At 67.6% G+C, this 17487-nt stretch overlaps 1 protein-coding gene and 1 pseudogene across 1 annotated transcript; both read right to left on the reverse strand.

Moving 5' to 3' along the window:
- Positions 1-1582: 1582 nt before the first annotated feature.
- On the reverse strand, positions 1583-8394 carry LOC135894963 (rho guanine nucleotide exchange factor 3-like; annotated as a pseudogene).
- A 2002-nt stretch (positions 8395-10396) lies between these two features.
- Positions 10397-15254, reverse strand: LOC135894960 (adiponectin receptor protein 2-like). Its single transcript, XM_065423014.1, has 6 exons — positions 15165-15254; positions 12938-13109; positions 12545-12731; positions 11781-11968; positions 10949-11142; positions 10397-10525 (listed from the first exon to the last, which is right to left on the reverse strand). Exons 1-6 carry the CDS (start codon positions 15192-15194, stop codon positions 10397-10399), a joined length of 900 nt encoding a protein of 299 aa, XP_065279086.1. The 5' UTR covers positions 15195-15254.
- Positions 15255-17487: the final 2233 nt, after the last annotated feature.

Raw genomic sequence — 17487 nt, forward strand, 5'->3', positions numbered from 1 at the left:
AAGGCGCGAATGGCTCATCCCTTTAATTGCAATCGCTGTCGGGCGAGTGAATTCCCGCCCTGCGCCTTTAAGGAGCGAAGCACGTGAGTGAGTCTCCACCATTCCCGTCGGCTAATTCCTTCCCCGCCCCACCCCTTTAATAACAGACCATTCGTTTCCGTCGGCTCAATTCTCTCGTCACAGCCGCACCTTTAAGAATTAAAGGGCAGTCATTGTTCTTTTTTGTCGGCTCCTTTTCCACCCCCGCCGCTCCTTCCCCTTTAAGAATTAAAGGCCAGCAGCCGGTATTGTCTGTCGGCTGACTCTCCCCCCCCCACCTCCCCTTTAAGAATTAAAGGGAGTGCCGGTGCCTCATTTTGTGTCGGCCGATTGCAGCAGGCGCTGCCTTTAGAAGCCGGATACCATGGCCCCGCCCCCGCACCGGGCTCGTGGAAGTTGTTCATCCGCTCAGCAGCTCCCGGACCCGCTCGGACCAGGTGGGCGCCGCCATGACACCTCCGGCACCGCCTCCAGCCAATCACAGAGCAGCTTCCGCACCAGGCCCCGCCCCCTCGCCAATCAGGGCCAATCGTGTCGCCACCACGGACCAATCAGATCATGAGGCATGTTGTAAGACCCTCCCCTCTCACCCTCTGCGAGCTAAGGCGCTTCCTCAAGCCACGCCCCTTAGTAGTGGTTGGCCAATCAGCTGGCAGGCTCTCTCCTGGCCACGCCCTCCCTTCACAGCTGGTCAATTAAATAGCAGGATCTCTGCCTGGCCACGCCCTCTCGCCACAGCTGGCCAATTGGGTGGCAGGATCCCTTCTTGGCCACGCCCTCTCGCCACAGCTGCCCAATTGTGGGCAGGATCCCTTCCTGGCCACGCCCTCTCGCCACAGCTGGGAGGCAGGATCCCTGGCCTGACGCAGCCCCTCCCCTCCCCGCACAGGCTCGGTGCCTCTGCAGCCAGACACAGGACTTTGGGGCCCCTGCCCCACCGTGGCTCCACCCCCTCATAGGCCCCTCCCACCCCTCCCCCAGGACAGGGCACAGCTGCGGGTTGGGAGCCCAGAGTCAAGACTCCTCCCCGCCCCCCCCCCCCCGCACTCCTGGGGGCAGCTCTGGGGTGACTCCCTCGGCTGGCGGCGGCAGTAGCCCGTTACCCGGCACCGGGGGACACAGAGGAATCAGGGCCCGGCCACGACCATCACACATTTATTGGCAGCTGGTCACAGAAAGGCCGGGGGGGGGGTACAGGGCAGCAGGGACACCCAAGGGCCCCCCGCAGAGGGGCAGCCCCGGGCCCCCCACTCCCAATCCAGGGTGGCCAGGGGGGCACCTTCATCTTCCAACCTGGGGGTGGGGGCAGGACTGCCGCGGGAGGGGAGACGGCCCGAGAGCAGCCCGCGCGGGGTTAATAGCCCTCGGCCGCAATAAATACAGGAGCAGGGGGGGGATGGACCCAGGAGTCCGGGGAGAGATGGAGAAAGATGAATCCGGCTCGGTGGGCTGACGTCACGGAGGGACCCAGGCGTCCGGGCGGCTCAGCTCTCAGCTCCACGTGATGGTGAACCCTGGGTGCTGGCGCCGGGGGGCCCCCGGCTCAGGTGTGGTCCATGGGGGGGTCGCAGTCCAGGCGCAAGGCGGCCAGGGGCCCCAGGCTGCAGTCGAGCTCCGGGGGGGGGCGGGCGGCCAGGGCCTGGCGCAGGCGGCTCAGCCACTGCTGCTTGTCGAAGGCGTCGGCCGCCTGCAGCGTGTGGGCCTGGGCCCCGGCGCTGACCCGCAGGCAGCTCCTGGCTGGGGGGAGGAGGGGGTCAAACGGGGGGGGGGAATCCGCTACCGGCCAGCCCCCTCATCCCAGCCAGCCTCGCCATCCCAGCCAGGACTGTCCCCCGCTTCCCCCCACCCAAGCCAGCCCCCACCCCACCCCAACCAGCTCCAGCAGCAGACATGAACCTGGGGGACAGGGATCCCAGTGGGGGCGTGGGGGTTGCACGGGGGGGGGAGCAAAGGGGGGTTGTCAGGGGAATCCCAGCTGACATGGGGGGCACCTACCACGCTCGCGCAGGGCCCCCCCGAGCCGGGGCCCCCCGTCAGGCAGGTCCTGCACCTCCAGCTGGCCGACGGGCAGGGGGGGCCCCTGGACCTGGAACACGACGTGCTCGCCCTGCACGACGGGCCTGGTCAGCACCAGCGCCTCCTGGAACAGGAACACGTGCAGCCTCTGCCGGGAGGGGAGAGGGAGGGGAGGGGGGGTCAGGACACTTGGGTTCTTGCCCTGGCTCCGGCAGGGGAGTGGGGCCTAGTGGTTAGAGCGGGCAGGGAGGGGCTTGGAGTCAGGACTCCTGGGTTCTCTCGCTGTAAACCAAACTCAGAGATAGTGTCCCCGCCCCCTGGTGCCCCCGAATGCCCAGCCCCTGCCCACCAACCCCCTGCAGGGCCTCACCCTATGGCAACCCCAGTGCCCAGCCCCTGCCCCCCGGCACCCCCCAGGCCCGGCCTCCATCCCCCAATGCCAGGCCCCTGCCCCCCGGCACCCCCCAGTGCCCAGCCTCCGCCCCCCAGTGCCTGACCCCCCACCCCCCAGCACCCCCCAGCACCCCCCAGTGCCAGGCTTCCGCCCCCCAGTGCCTGGCCCCTGCCTCCCGGCACCTCCCATTGCCCAGCCTCTGCCCCCCAGCCACCCCAACGCCCAGCCCCCCGCCCGGCTCCCCGCGGCACGGTGCCCCCTAGCGCCCGGCCCTGGCTGCGGGGAGGGAGGCCGGTACCTGCCCCTTGCTGTTGCGGAGCTCGCCGTGGCAGAGCAGCAGGCTGGAGCGGTCGATGCCGGGGTGCCGGGGGGCCCCGTCGGGGTAGCTCAGCCGTTGCTGGTAGTAGCGGCACTCGGCCTCCCCCGTCTTCCTGTTGATCAGCCCCACCAGGTCCTGGGCCAGCGCCACCTGCCCCCCCGCCCCGGGTCACAGGTCAGCAGGGTCCTCGCCTGTTTCTGTGGGGGGCTCGGGAACCCTCTGTCCTCCCCACAGTGCCCACCCCTCCCTGCAGGGAGCACGGGGACCCTCTACCCCCCCCCACGGGGCCCACCCCTCCCTGCAGGCGCACGGGGACCCTCTGCCCCCCCACGGGGCCCACCCCCTCCCTGCAGGGTGCACGGGGACCCTCTGCCCCCCCACGGGGCCCACCTCCTCCCTGCAGGGTGCACAGGGACCCTCTGCCCCCCCATGGTGCCCACCCCCTCCCTGCGGGGAGCACGGGGACCCTCTGCCCCCCACGGTACCCACCCCCTCCCTGCAGGGAGCACGGGGACCCTCTGCCCCCCCCTCCCCCTCTTTGTGGCATGAACCCTCCCTGCCTCCCCCAGCTCTCACCGCCCGCTGCAGGGCCCCGTGGTCGGGGTGCTCGGGGGGCGTCTGGCGCAGCACCTCCCGCAGCAGCAGCGGGTACTTGACCAGGCGGCTGCGGGGCAGGTCCAGGAAGCTCCACAGCTCCAGCTTGCGGCTGAAGGCCGACTCCTGGCAGAGGCGCAGGAATTCCCCCACGGCCGGCTCCCGCTTCCGGCTGTCCAGCCGCGCCTTGGCCCACACCTGGTGGCAGCAGTAGGGTTCGTAGGCCTGCAACCTGGGCAGCTGCGGGGGGGGGGGACGGGACACAGGGAGCCAGTCACAGCCTGCGCTCTGGGGGTTCCCCGTTCCTGGCACCCACACGCACCAGGCCAGGGGTCCCCATCCCCCACTCCCAGGCTGAGCTGGGGTGTCCTGTTACACCTCCCCCTCCCCCCACAATAGACAGAGCCCCACTGCCCAGCCAGGGGGGAAACCCCTCGCCCCACCCTCTTCTCCCCCCCTGGGGGGGGTCCTGCCCTCCTCAGATCTCCCCATTCCTGGTCCCCAACCCCCCCATTCCCTCCTGCCCATCCCCCACCCAATGCCCCCCCAAGCCCCTGCCTCCCAAGTATTCCCCACTTCCTTCCTCCCAGCCCCCTTGTCCTTCCCCTCAGCCCCCCATGCCCATCCCCCTCCCCATAGCTCCTCCCCCAACCCCCTGCTCCCCCCTCCTAACATCCCCAGCCCCATAGATGTCAGCCTCCCCCCATTGACCCCAGCCTCCCCCCCCCGGCCCTTACCCAGTCCAGCAGGGTGGGTCCCAGCTCAGGCACCGTCCCGTCCTCCTGCCTCAGACCCATCAGCCGTCCCAGCAAGTCTGCAAAGGGGGGGAGTCAGTGCAGGGGTCACCCCCGTCCCCCCCGGGCAGGGAGCTGCGCTTCCCGCTGGCCGAGATGCAGCAGTTGTAGGGGGAGCAGTCTCCTGCAGCGGGCGCCAGTGCGGGGGGGGGGGGGGGAAATAGCAGCAAAGTGGGCTCCCACCCTCCCCGCATCCATGGGGCAGGGTGTCTCCCCCTAGGCTGTACCTTTGTGCAGCGGGGCCAGGGAATCCAGGGTCCCGAAGATCTCGCACAGCTCGGCCTCGGGCAGGATGGCCAGCGTCAGCATCGGCTCGTAGTAGTTCTGCAAGGGGCAGGGGGTGAGAGCGCCCCCCACAGCCCCCCCGCAGCACAGCATCCCCAAATCCCCCCACAGCCCCCCCAAATCCCCCCACAGCACAGCACCCCCCACAGCCCCCCAATTCTCCCCACAGCACAGCGCCCCCCACAGCCCCCCAAATCCCCCCACAGCACAGTGCCCCCCACAGCCCCCCAAATCTCCCCACAGCACAGCGCCCCCACTACCTCCAGCAACCCCCCGCTACCCCCTGCTGAGCCCCCAGCTGCCCCCAATCCCCTGCTGCACAGCACCCCCTACTGAGCCCCCCAACCCCCTGCTGCCCCCCGTCGAGTCCCCCGCTGCGCAGCACCCCCCTGCTGAGCTCCCCACTTCCCCCGCGGGGACCCCACCCCCCAGCGCCCCTCATCTAAGGGGGGGGGGAGGTACCTTTTTCACCAGGTTCAAATCGTCGACCAGTTGCTGCTCCCCCTGCATCAGCTCGAAGATCACCTGGGGGGGGGGGGGGGAAAGGGTCCAGCTAAGCCCCCAGATACCCCCATGGTGCCTCCCGCCTGGCTCCTCCCGCACCTGTTCCCAGCCCCGCCCCTGCCTGGCTCCTCCCCCAGCTGTTCCCAGCCCCGCCCCGCCTGGCTCCTCCCCACCTGCTCCCAGCCCCGCCCCGGCCTGGCTCCTCCCCCACCTGCTCCCAGCCCCGCCCCGCCTGGCTCCTCCACCGCCTCTCTTCTCCCCAGGCTCCTCCCCATGCCTGCTGGCCCCGCCCCCTGTGACTAGCCCCGCCCCTCACCTCCTGTCGCTTCACCTCATGGGCCGAGAGCTCCTCACTGACCCGCTCGAAAGTCTCGCTCCAGAGTTTGCTGCTGCGGCGCCGGCAGCCCCCGGCCCGGGGGGGCGGACGTAGCCTGGGGGGCGGGGCTCCGCCTTGAAGCTGATGGACCTCTGGGGTGGGGGCGAGGGCGAGATGGACAGTGATTGTCTGAGAGCGGAATACAGGCCCTGTCCCCTTCACCCATCTCCCAAGGTGTGCCCTCCACACCATGGCCCCCACCCCACCCAGCCCTGCACCCCCATCCTCAGGGGACCCCCCCATCCCACCCCGTCCCCCTGATGCAGGGGGCTGCGCACAGCCCTGCTCCATGTGTCCTGGCCCCCGTAGTGCCGGGATGAGGGGGATCCCCGCGTACCTGGATCGACTGGCTCAGGCGTTTCAGGGGCGTCACCTTGGCCGACGGGGGCCCCGAGCCCGACAGGGTCTTGGCGACAGGTTTCACCCGTTTGGTGCAGGGTTCCTGGGGAGGAAAGTGTGGGAGGGGGTCACCGACTCCGGCTCAGCACTGGGGGGGCCTGGACCCAGACAATGGGCCCCTGGGAACTATATATAGACCCGGCTTCCTGCCACCAGCAAACATTCCAGGGGCTTCCGGGCAGGAAAAGAGAGAAACAGCCGAGCCCCGCTGTATCCCCCCTGCCCCCCGTCTGCCGGTGCCCCTCACTCCCAACCCGCAGCCCCTGCCAGCCCAGCCCCGGGGTATCCCCCCTGCCCCCCGTCTGCCGGTGCCCCTCACTCCCAACCCGCAGCCCCTGCCAGCCCAGCCCCGGGGTATCCCCCCTGCCCCCCATCTGCCGGTGCCCCTCACTCCCGACCCGCAGCCCCTGACAGCCTGGCCCCGCGGTATCCCCCCTGCCCCCCGTCTGCCGGTGCCCCTCACTCCCGACCCGCAGCCCCTGCCAGCCCAGCCCCGCGGTATCCCCCCGTCTGCCGGTGCCCCTCACTCCCGACCCGCAGCCCCTGCCAGCCCGGCCCCGCGGTATCCCCCCTGCCCCCCGTCTGCCGGTGCCCCTCACTCCCAACCCGCAGCCCCTGCCAGCCCAGCCCCGGTGTATCCCCCCTGCCCCCCATCTGCCGGTGCCCCTCACTCCTGACCCACAGCCCCTGCTAGCCCAGCCCAGGGCTCCCCCCTGCAGGGGATGGGGAAGGGGTCATGGAGGGTATGGGGGGGCTGATCAAAGGTACCCTAATGGGGGAGGGTCCCTAGAAGGGTCGGAAGGGGTGTGTCCCACTGTGACACCACTTCTGTCTGTTCAGCCAATCAGCTGTCGAGGAGATGCCCCCCCTCCATTCCTCAGCCAATCACAGAACGGGGTGAGGACCTCCCCCTCCCCAATGTATAGGGCCCTGCTCCCTGCAGCCAATCACCACGCCCCGTTCTTCCGGACACGCCCCCTGCCATGGCACAGCCAACCACAGGGAAACTCCGCAGCACTGCCAGCAGGCTGACCACGCCCACTCGCCGAAGAAGCCCCACCTACCGTCACCATTTAAAGGGGCCGGGCCAGAATTCAACCATCCACACGTGTGTGGGGGAGGTGGGCGGGGAAGAGGCACTAGTGGGGGATAAGGAGGAGATGATGGGGGCTAGTCGGGGGAGGGTCTCACCTTGTCATCGGAGGTCTGGGGCTCAGGCCCCCGCTGCCCCATGCCAGGTACCCCCTGCTGCTTCCGCTTCTTCTGCCAGAGAGAGGGGGGGGTCAGAGTCGGACTCGGGGGGACCCCGTCCCATCTCCCAGACCCCCTGTCCCCATCCCCACGGCCACCCCACCCCGGATTTCCCACCCCTAGGCACCCCACCCTACCCCCAGATCTCCCAGACCCCCTGCCCCATGCCCACCCTACCCCGCCCCATCTCCCAGACCCCCTGTCCCTGTCCCCACGGCCACCTCATCCCGGATCTCCCACCCCTAGATACCCCACCATACCCCCAGATCTCCCAGATCCCCTGCCCCCTGGCCACCCTACCCCAGCCTGATCTCCCAGACCCCCTGTCCCTGTCCCCACGGCCACCCTACCCCAGATCTCCCACCCCTAGATACCCCACCCCACCCCCAGATCTCCCAGACCCCCTGGCCTACGCCCACCCTACCCCGGCCCGATCTCCCAGACCCCCTGTCCCCACAGCCACCCCACCCCATCTCCCAGATCTCCTGCCCCACAGCCACCCTACCCCCACCCCCAGATCTCCCAGACCCCCTGTGCCCATCCCCATGGCCACCCCACCCCCACCCCAAAGCTCCAACCTCCACTCCAGCCTTGCCCTCCCCCACTCACCCCCGAGCCCTCGGACAGGGACCCCGAGGTCTGGGACCGCTCCCGATGCACCGGGGACCTGCAAACACACCAGGAAGGGGATTACAAGAATGGGGCGCTCTGAGCATCCCTCCAGCAGTGCCATGGGGCCTCCCTTCTCTGCTCCCCTACGTGATGCGAGCTTCCTCCAGCAGTGCCATGGGGACACATCAAGAACGACCCCCCACACACACTTCTCTGAAGTTTGGTGCTATGTTATGGGGAACTGTAATTCCCCTGGCTGCTCCGGATGTAGTGAGCCTGGGGTGACGCAAAATTGGGTGAGTTATTCTGGGCTGTGGTTGGCGCCCATGGGAAAGGAGCCAGGACGCCTGGGTTCTCTCCCCGGCTCTGGGAGGGGAGCGGGGTCTAGTGGTTAGAGCAGGGGGGGGGCTAGGAGCCAGGACTCCTGGGTTTTCTCCCCAGCTCGGGGAGGGGAGTGGGGTCTAGTGGTTAGAGCAGGGGAGGCTAGGAGCCAGGACTCCTGGGTTATCTCCCCAGCTCGGGGAGGGGAGTGGGGTCTAGTGGTTAGAGCAGGGGAGGCTGGGAGCCAGGACTCCTGGGTTCTCTCCCCATCTCGGGGAGGGGAGTGGGGTCTCCTGAGTTACAGGAGAAGTCAGTTCCCCTTTTCTGTGCCTCTGTTTCCCCTGGGGGGGACAATCCAGAATCCTCTGCTCTACGCAGCATCAGGCCCTGTCTTTGTGGGGTGAGGAGGGTGCAGGATTTGGTAGATTTCCCCCTCCCCACGGTGCCCCTCTTACCATGACTCCTGCTCTGCCGGCCCCTCCTCATCCATGGTCGCTCAGCGCATCCCTGGGCCCCCCCTGCACCTGCCGCCTGCTCCCCTCGGCCCCCCAGGGCGCGGGTGGCTCGGCACCAAGTCCCCGAAGCCGAGCAGCGCTTCCGCCCCTGTGGTTTCCTGCGCTGGGGGAGGCGGGGGGGGGCAGTTCCTGTGTTTGTAGCGATAGCACCAAGGGTGCTGGCCCCACACTGCTCTGCCCAACGGCACCTCCCAATACCAGGGGAGAGCGCCCCCTGCCCCGCCCCGCTCCCTGCCCCAAGGTGCCCCCACAGCGCCCGGCCCTGCCTGCCAGGGGAGAGCGCCCCCTGCCCAGCCCCCTCACCCCGGCTTCCTTCTGCAGCTTGGGCAGGAGACAGCCGACTCCGTGATGCTCAACCACTTCCTTTCACCTGCCACTCCCCTCCAGGCAGGTCAGCCACAGACACGAAACTGACTACAGATGCCGGTTCTCTGCAGCAGCGCCCACCACCTGCACAGAGACGGTTTGCCTGGCGCTGAGATGCAGCCAGCTCTGGGGTGAGGCAGGTGGGGAACAGCCACACATAACGCGGCCCAAGGTCTGCCATGCGGACTCCAGCCAGGCCGGGGGCCAGGAGAGAACTTATTTTCCTTATAATGTTTCCGGCTCCTAGAAATTTATTACAACGGCCAGTAAAAAAACAACGAGGCTATGAAAAGTAACAGGGCTCCGGAGCGGGGGGGCCTGACAGAAGGGTGATGGGTGTTAAAGGAAGAAGAAGGGGGGTGCTGCCACCTGTGTGCCCCGTCGGTCCATGGCCCCCCCCATATCCACAGCAACCCCTCTGGGTGGGGGCCCTTTGCCCCATGCTTCCTCCTTCCCGCACCACTGCCCCAGGGCCCACCCTCCCCCACTCTGCAACCCCCCCCCCCCCCATTGCACCAGGCCCACCACTAGCCCCCACTCCCCTCCCAGAGCCGGGGAGAGAACCCAGGAGTCCTGGCTCCCAGCCCCCCCTGCTCTAACCACTAGACCGCACTCCCCTCCCAGAGCCGGGGAGAGAACCCAGGAGTCCTGGCTCCCAGGCCTGTCCCCAGTCACTCAGGGTGGCCTTGGGAGAGGATATATCAGGCTCACTCACCGAGCAACTCTTAAAGGGGCAGCTTCTTCTCTACACCCCCACCCAGTCCTCCACAAACAAGAACTACACGCCTTTCCAAGAGGGGACACGCCCAAGTTTCTTAAAGGGCCAGAGACTGAGAAATTGGGATGGGAGGTTAAGCTAAAAATAGGTGCAGTGAGTTGTTAAATACTCCCCTCCCCACAGTGCAACAGGGGAAAAACACCGGGCAGGCATGACAAAAATACCAGACAATGTCCCCTTTAAGCGAAGCCACGCCCCCCATAGCTTGATTGGCCCAATCAAAGTGGCTGCATTTTAGGCCACGCCTCCCATGTTGCGATTGGTCAGTTAGTGATCACAGTAATATCTCTGGTGCGATTGGTCGGTCACTGTGTGAAGTCACAACTCCGTGGCATGAGTGGCTGGTTGGTTTCTGAAGCCACGCCCCCTGTGGTGTGATTGGTCGGTCAGAGTCTTAGGTCTCGCCCCACTCAGGGCAATTGGTCAGTCAGGATCTGATATCACTACTCCATGGTGTGATTGGTTGGTCAGGGTCCAAGGCCACACTCCTAGTGGGCCAATTGGTCAGTTGTCATCTGAGGTCCCACCCTCTGTCATATGATCGGCTGGGCGGGATCTGGTCACTCGGTGCCCGGGGCCACGCCCCCTGCGGTGGGATCTGGTGCCCCCCAGGGTGGGATCTGGTCACTTGGTGCCCGGGGCGGGATCTGGTCGCTCGGTGCCTGGGGCCATGCCCCCTGGAGCGGGATCTGGTCGCTTGGTGCCTGGGGCCACGCCCCTCGGGGCGGGATCTGGTCGCTCGGTGCCCGGGGCCACGCCTCCTGGGACGGGATCTGGTCGCTGAGGGCCACGCCCCCCAGGGGAGGATCCGGTGGGTCGGGGAGGGGGCAGGCTCACAGCACAGTGCTCTCGGTGCAGGCGCCCCCCAGCGAGGAGCGGAAGGCCTGGAGCTGGGAGACCCCGTGGAGGTGGACGCCGGCGGCCGCCACCACCAGCACGTGAAAGATCTGGTGGGAGTTGAACTGCGGGGAGGGGGGAGAAAGGGGGAGAGGTGAGCCTGGCTCCGCCCACCTCCCCTGGCAGGAGCAAGCCAGGCCCCGCCCCCTCCCTGGGCACCCAACCCCCCCAGGAGGAGGGTAAGTATCAGCCCCACCCCACCCAGGAGGTAAGTACCACAAACACTCACAGAGACAGAAAAGAGTTCGCTAAGATCACACAGAGCCTGGAGCAAGGCTGGGGAGAGAACCCAGGTGTCCGGGCTCCCAGCGCCCCGTGCTCTGACCGCTAGACCCCAGTCCCCTCCCAGCGTCGGGAGAGAACCCAGGCGTCCGGGCTCCCAGCGCCCCGTGCTCTGACCGCTAGAGCCCGGTCCCCTCCCAGCGCCCAGAAAGAACCCAGGCGTCCGGGTTCCCAGCAGGCCATGCGCGGGTGGGCGGGGGACTCACCCAGATGTCGCACTTGCCGGGGAAGAAGCGCTCAGGCACGCGGGCGGCGTACAGCGCCGCGCCCAGGATGTAGAGCAGCGCCATGAGGAAGAGCCAGCCCATCTGCCCGGCGCTCGCCGCCCGCCCCGGCCCCTCGGCCAGCAGGAAGTGCAGGGTGGGCACCAGCCCGCTGAGCCCCAGGCCCAGGAACACGCCTGCCGGGGGCAGAGAGAGCGGTCAGGGCGTGTCCCCGCCTCAGGGGCCCCCTGCGCCCAGCCCCACTGCCAGGGGCCCCCCGCGCCCAGCCCCCGCCTCAGGAGCCCCCGTGCCCAGCCCACAGCCCCCACTGCCAGGGGCCCCCATGCCCAGCCCCCAGCCCCTGCCTCCAGGGGCCCCCCACACCCAGCCCCCAGTCCCAGGCCCCAGGGGCCCCCGTGCCCAGTCCCAGGCCCCAGGGGCCCCCGTGCCCAGTCCCAGGACCCAGGGGCCCCCGTGCCCAGTCCCAGGCCCCAGGGGCCCCCGCGCCCAGCCCCCAGTCCCAGGCTCCAGGGGCCCCCGCACCCAGCCCCCACTGCCAGGGGCCCCCACGCCCAGCCCTCCTCTGAGCCCAGCCCCCAGCCACCCCCTGCACCCATTGCCAGCCCCTGTGCTCAGCCCCCTGCCCCCCAGCCTCCTCCAGCCCCCACTGCCAGCTGCTCCCTGCGCCCACTGCCAGCCCCTGTACCCAGCCCTCAGCTGCCCTCTGTGCCCTGCCCCCACTGCCAGCCCCGTTGCCCCCTGGACCCAGCTCCCACTGCCAGCCCCTGTGGCCAGCCCCCTGCAATCCAGGCCCCCGGGGCGAAGGGGCGCCCACCTGCTCGCACAGCGCGGTACTGGGGCGTGGCGAAGTGGTCTGACTGGGACACCGTGATGGCCGTGATGCCCAGCACGCAGACGATGACGAGGTAGATGAGCTGGGGCTGTGGCGAGCAGTAGAAGGAGTAGTACAGCCAGGGCACGAAGCTGCCCACGATCAGCAGCGTGATGCCCGAGTAATCCAGCCTGCGGGGGCAGCAGAGAGAACCCAGGAGTCCTGGCTGCCCCCCCCCCTCTAACCACTAGGCCCCACTCCCCTCCTAGAGCCGGGAGAGAACCCAGGAGTCCTGGCTGCCCCCCCTCTAACCACTAGGCCCCACTCCCCTCCTGGAGCCGGGGAGAGAACCCAGGAGTCCTGGCTCCCAGCCTCCTGCTCTAACCACTAGACCGCACTCCTCTCTCAGAGCCGGGAGAGAACCCAGGAGTCCTGGCTCCCAGCCCCCCCTGCTCTAACCACTAGACCCCACTCCCCTCCTGGAGCCGGGGAGAGAACCCAGGAGTCCTGGCTCCCAGCCTCCTGCTCTAACCACTAGACCGCACTCCCCTCTCAGAGCCGGGAGAGAACCCAGGAGTCCTGGCTCCCAGCCCTCCCTGCTCTAACCACTAGACCGCACTCCCCTCTCAGAGCCGGGAGAGAACCCAGGAGTCCTGGCTCCCAGCACCCACCCGGCCACCCCAGACTCCACTTCCTTTCCTGAATGGTGGCTAGAAGAACCCAGGCGTCCGGCCTGGTGGCGCCCCGCCCCCAGGGGTGGCACTCACTTGGAGAAGGTGCGGGACACTCTCTCCGAGTGGCAGTACACCGTGTGGAAAAGCCAGGAGAAGCAGAGGCAGAGGGTGGCCCCCAGGAAGAACGTCCCGAAGACGACCCGCTCCTGGATGGGGGCCACATAATTCATGTTGGGGCTGAACATGTAGCCAATGCCCAAGACGAGAAAGAAGAGGAAGCCTGGAATGGGAGGAGAGGAGAGTCAAAATGCAACCACCTCTGGGGCGGGGCAGCTAGGGAACAGCTGCACATAACGCCACATGGGGACGGCTCGCCCGGCGCTGAGATGTACCCACATAAAACGCATCATCTCCTTGCACTACAGCGCCCCCTAGCACCTATCTCTGGTCCCACCCAGTGCCCCCGGACGCCTGGGTCCCACTGACCGATGAGGTGTGTCCAGATGTTGCCGGTCTCCGTGTGCAGGCGGAAGATGCTGCGGAAGCAGGCGCGGAAGGAGGGCATGGGCGGGCGGTGCCCGTGGAGAAGGAAGTCGTTGTCCTTCAGCCAGTCGGGCAGCACGTCGTAGGGGATGACCCTCCAGCGCCCCTCCCACACCTGCATGGAGAGAGCCAGGAGAGAACCCAGGAGTCCTGGCGCCCAGCTACCCCTCCCTCTGCTGTAATCACTAGACTCTCCCTGCCCCTCCCAGAGCCAGGGAGAGAACCCAGGAGTCCTGGTTCCCAGCCCCCCGCTCTAACCATTAGACCCCACTCCCCTCCCAGAGGCAGGGAGAGAACCCAGGAGTCCTGGCTCCCAGCCCCAGCAGTTCCTTGCCTTTCTCCAGACCTTGTCCTCCTCTGTGCTGGTGCTGGCGTCTCTGGTTGCTTTTCCGTCCCCGCTCCCCATGGTCCGGTGAGGCCGGCTGGGCCCAAGCGCCGAGCCCGGTGGAGCTGGGGGTCGTGCTGCCACCGAGGCCCCAACCTCTTGGCCCACCTCCAGCCCTGCCACTCAATCCCCTCCCCTGGCTCCGGGGTGGGCCCTGGCATGGCCGGGCAGAGACCCTCGGAGGGTCCTGCCACCAGGGGTAGCTCGGATGCTGTCATGGGCATGCTCGGGGAGGCCAGGCAGCACAGCTGCTGAGGTCACAATGCCACCAGCCAGCCCACTGTGGCACGCCCTGAGCCCCTAGGCGGCGCCCACTGGCCCAAGGGAATGGGACAGGTAGGGTCGGAGGGAGACTGGAGGTGCCGGGGGGTGGTGGGGAAGAGGAGGGATGGCCTCCAGGGGATGGATGGATGGATGGGCGTGCTCAGGGACGGAGAGATGGACGGGAAACCCCAATGATTGACTCACGGATGGACGGACGGGAACACCCATTGATGGACGGATGGACGGACAAATGGACTGGAATGCCCAGTGACGGATGGATGGACAGACGGACAAATGGACGGGAATGCCCAGTGACGGATGGACAGATGGATGGGAATGCCCGGTGATGGAAGGATGGACAGACAGATAGATGGGAATGCCCAGTGATGGATGGACGGATGGATGGACAGACAAATGGACGGGAATGCCCAGTGATGGATGGACGGATGGATGGACAGACAAATGGACGGGAATGCCCAGTGATGGATGGATGGACAGACAAATGGACGGAAACGACCAGTGATGGATGGACGGACGGATGGACAGACAAATGGACGGGAACACCCAGTGATGGGTGGATGGATGGACGGATGGACGGGAACGCCCAGTGATGGATGGATGGACGGATGGATGGACGGGAACGCCCAGTGATGGATGGATGGACAGACAAATGGACGGGAATGCCCAGTGATGGATGGATGGACGGATGGACGGGAACGCCCAGTGATGGATGGATGGACAGACAAATGGACGGAAACGACCAGTGATGGATGGACGGACGGATGGACAGACAAATGGACGGGAACGCCCAGTGATGGGTGGATGGATGGACGGATGGACGGGAACGCCCAGTGATGGATGGATGGATGGACGGATGGACGGGAACGCCCAGTGATGGACGGACGGATGGATGGGAACGCCCAGTAATGGATGGATGGACAAATGGACGGGAACGCCCAGTGACAGAGGTGGAGATGGACAGACGGACATGCTCACAGACGAAGAGCTCAGGCAGTAGGAGGGGCCACCCCAGAACAGCCCCTTCCCTCCCCATTCCCCGCTGCACAACATGTACCACACATGGGGATGGGGGGCCCACGGGGCACTGAAAAACGTGGACCCCAGCCCTGCTCTGGCCAGGGGCTCCGCCTCACCAGGGAGCAGGCCCCACATTGCTGCATCTAGAGGCCCCATGGCCGACTTTCCCCAAACCACCCCCAAACTCATGACCCGCACCCCCGGCACTGGAAGAGAGAGCACAAACATGGTATAGCTGACCGGGCGCAGCTGTGTAGGACGCAGCCAGGCAGAGAACCCAGGTGTCCTGGCTCCCAGCCGCCCCCCCTGCTCTAACCACTAGACCCCACTCCCCTCCCAGAGCCAGGGAGAGAACCCAGGAGTCCTGGCTCCCAGCCCCCCCCTGCTCTGACCACTAGACCCCACTCCCCTCCCAGAGCCAGGGAGAGAACCCAGGAGTCCTGGCTCCCTCCCACCACCCAACCACTGCTTCGTGCCCCTTACCTTAAAGACAAACTCCTCCATCCTCCCCATGGCTTGCTGGGCCTGGAGCGGCAGCGTGAGGACTCGCACGGGGTCCACGTCGTCCAGCTCCTCGGCTCCCCACTGCGCAGCGGCCCCCCAGCCCGCCGGCTCGGCCCCCACCTCCGCCCCCTGCTGGAGAGAAGGGCCTAGATGCAACCGAGGCAGCGGCTCCCATCCAGCCCCGGGATCGGGGGGTGGGGCTCGGGCCCTTCACCTTTAGGGGGCGCCCACTAGGCCCCTGCTCACCTGGCTGGTGTCCTCCCCCAGCAGGGATCCCATCTCCGCCAGCGCCTCCGGCCCCCCACGTATGGGGCCACCTCCAGTGCGGACGCCACGGGGGAAGGGGGCAGCCAGGGGAGGGTCCTGGCCTTGGCTGCTGCCCCCCCCCAGCCCCCCAGCCCAGTTCAGATGCTCCTGCCTGTTCGCCTCATGGTCCCGTCGGCCTGCAGGGGGGAGACCAGTGTGAACCCCTGGGTCCACCCAGGGCCCCCCACGGAGCCTGCCCCCAGCGCCCTGACCCCCCGCAGCCTCCTGCCCCCATTGCCCCACCCAGAGCCCCCCACCTCTGAGCCCCTCACCTCCCCCACATCCCAGCCCCCCACCAGCCCCCATCCTCCCACGTTGCATCCCAGTCCCACCAGCCCCACCACCCACCTTTCAAGCCCCGATCGCAGCCCCAGAGCCCCCCACTCACTATCCTCCTGGTAGCCCCCACATATCCCAGCCCCACACTACCAGTCTGCTCCAGCGCACCTGCTTCCCAGGCCCCTCCCCACATCCCTGTGCTCCACTGCCCCACACCACACCCCACGGCCCTGGGTCCCCAACTCCCACAGTCTACATCCAACCCCCATCATCCATCCCCAGCCTGCCCCCTTCCTTCCAGAACCACCCCCATCCCCCGTCAGACCCCCTCCTCACCCCCAGCTCCCACCCCATCCCAGGCCCCCAGTCTCCCCCGCCTCCAGCCCCTCTGTCCCCATCCCCCTGCCTCCAGCTCCCATCATCCCACCTACTCAGCCCCCCAGCTCACCAGCCCCCCTCCCTCATCCTCCCACCTACCCCATCCCACCATCTCCGACCCCCTGCCTCCCCCTGGCACAGCCTGTCCCCTTCCTCCAGCCCCCACCAGGCCCCCATCACCCATCTCAGCCGCCAGCTTCCTCAGCCCCCTGACTCTAGCCCCCAGCCCCATCTCAGGTCCCCAGCCCCCCACCAGCCCCCCAACCTCCCATCCTCCTGCCTCCAGCCCCCCACCAGGCCCCCAGCCCCCATCTCAGACCCCCTGCCTCCCCCTGGCACAGCCCCAATAGCTCTTAGGCCCCCATTCCCCCCCCAGCCCCATCTCAGCCCCCAGCCTCCCCATCCCCCTGACTCTAGCCCCCATCCCCCAACAGGCCCCCAGCTCCATCTCAGGCCCCCAGCTTCCCCACCCCCTGCCTCCAGCCCCGAGCTCCCATCTCAGGCCACCAGCCCCCCAACCTCCCATCCCCCTGCTTCCAGCCCCCCACCAGGCCCCCAGCCCTCTGCCCCATATCTGCACCCCCATCTCCCCGCCCCCCCCTCACCCAGCAGCCCTGGAAGCAGCAGCAGCCATAACCCAATCCCCGCCCTCTCTGCCCGACCTCCCACTCTGATTGGCCCTGGCGCCCGTCCGTCAGGGATAACTTCCCACGGCCGCATCCCCGCCCACTTACTTTTCCTTTTTGCCGTCGCCATGGCAACGCTGAAAGGGCCCGGAGCTGGGGGGGGGGCGGAGGGGGAGTGAAGATGGGTCGGTCCCTTCGCAGGGGGGCCAGGACCCTTCGCACGGGGGTCACGTCCCTTGGCACAGCGCTGGGGCCTTTCACACGAGGGCCAGGACCCTTTGCACGGGGGTCACGTCCCTTGGCACAGCGCTGGGGCCTTTCACACGAGGGCCAGGACCCTTTGCACGGGGGTCACGTCCCTTGGCACAGCGCTGGATCCTTTCGCATGGGGGCCAGGACCCTTTGCACGGGGGTCACATCTCTTGGCACAGCGCTGGGGCCTTTCGCACGAGGGCCAGGACCCTTTGCACGGGGCTCACGTCTCTTGGCACAGCGCTGGGGCCTTTCACACGAGGGCCAGGACCCTTTGCACGGGGGTCACGTCCCTTGGCACAGCGCTGGATCCTTTCGCACGAGGGCCAGGACCCTTTGCACGGGGCTCACGTCTCTTGGCACAGCGCTGGGGCCTTTCACACGAGGGCCAGGACCCTTTGCACGGGGGTCACGTCCCTTGGCACAGCGCTGGATCCTTTTGCATGGGGGCCAGGACCCTT

The sequence above is a fragment of the Emys orbicularis genome (genome assembly GCF_028017835.1).
Source record: "Emys orbicularis isolate rEmyOrb1 chromosome 21 unlocalized genomic scaffold, rEmyOrb1.hap1 SUPER_21_unloc_1, whole genome shotgun sequence".
Taxonomy (NCBI): Eukaryota; Metazoa; Chordata; order Testudines; family Emydidae; genus Emys; species Emys orbicularis.

Coding starts and splice junctions, on each gene's coding strand:
- LOC135894960 (XM_065423014.1), bottom strand. CDS start 15,194: ATGGGGAGGATGGAGGAGTTTGTCTTTAAG. Junction 13,110..15,164: donor TGGAGGAGTTTGTCTTTAAG/GTAAGGGGCACG, acceptor CTCTCCATGCAG/GTGTGGGAGGGGCGCTGGAG. Junction 10,526..10,948: donor CCGGCAAGTGCGACATCTGG/GTGAGTCCCCCG, acceptor CCCTCCCCGCAG/TTCAACTCCCACCAGATCTT.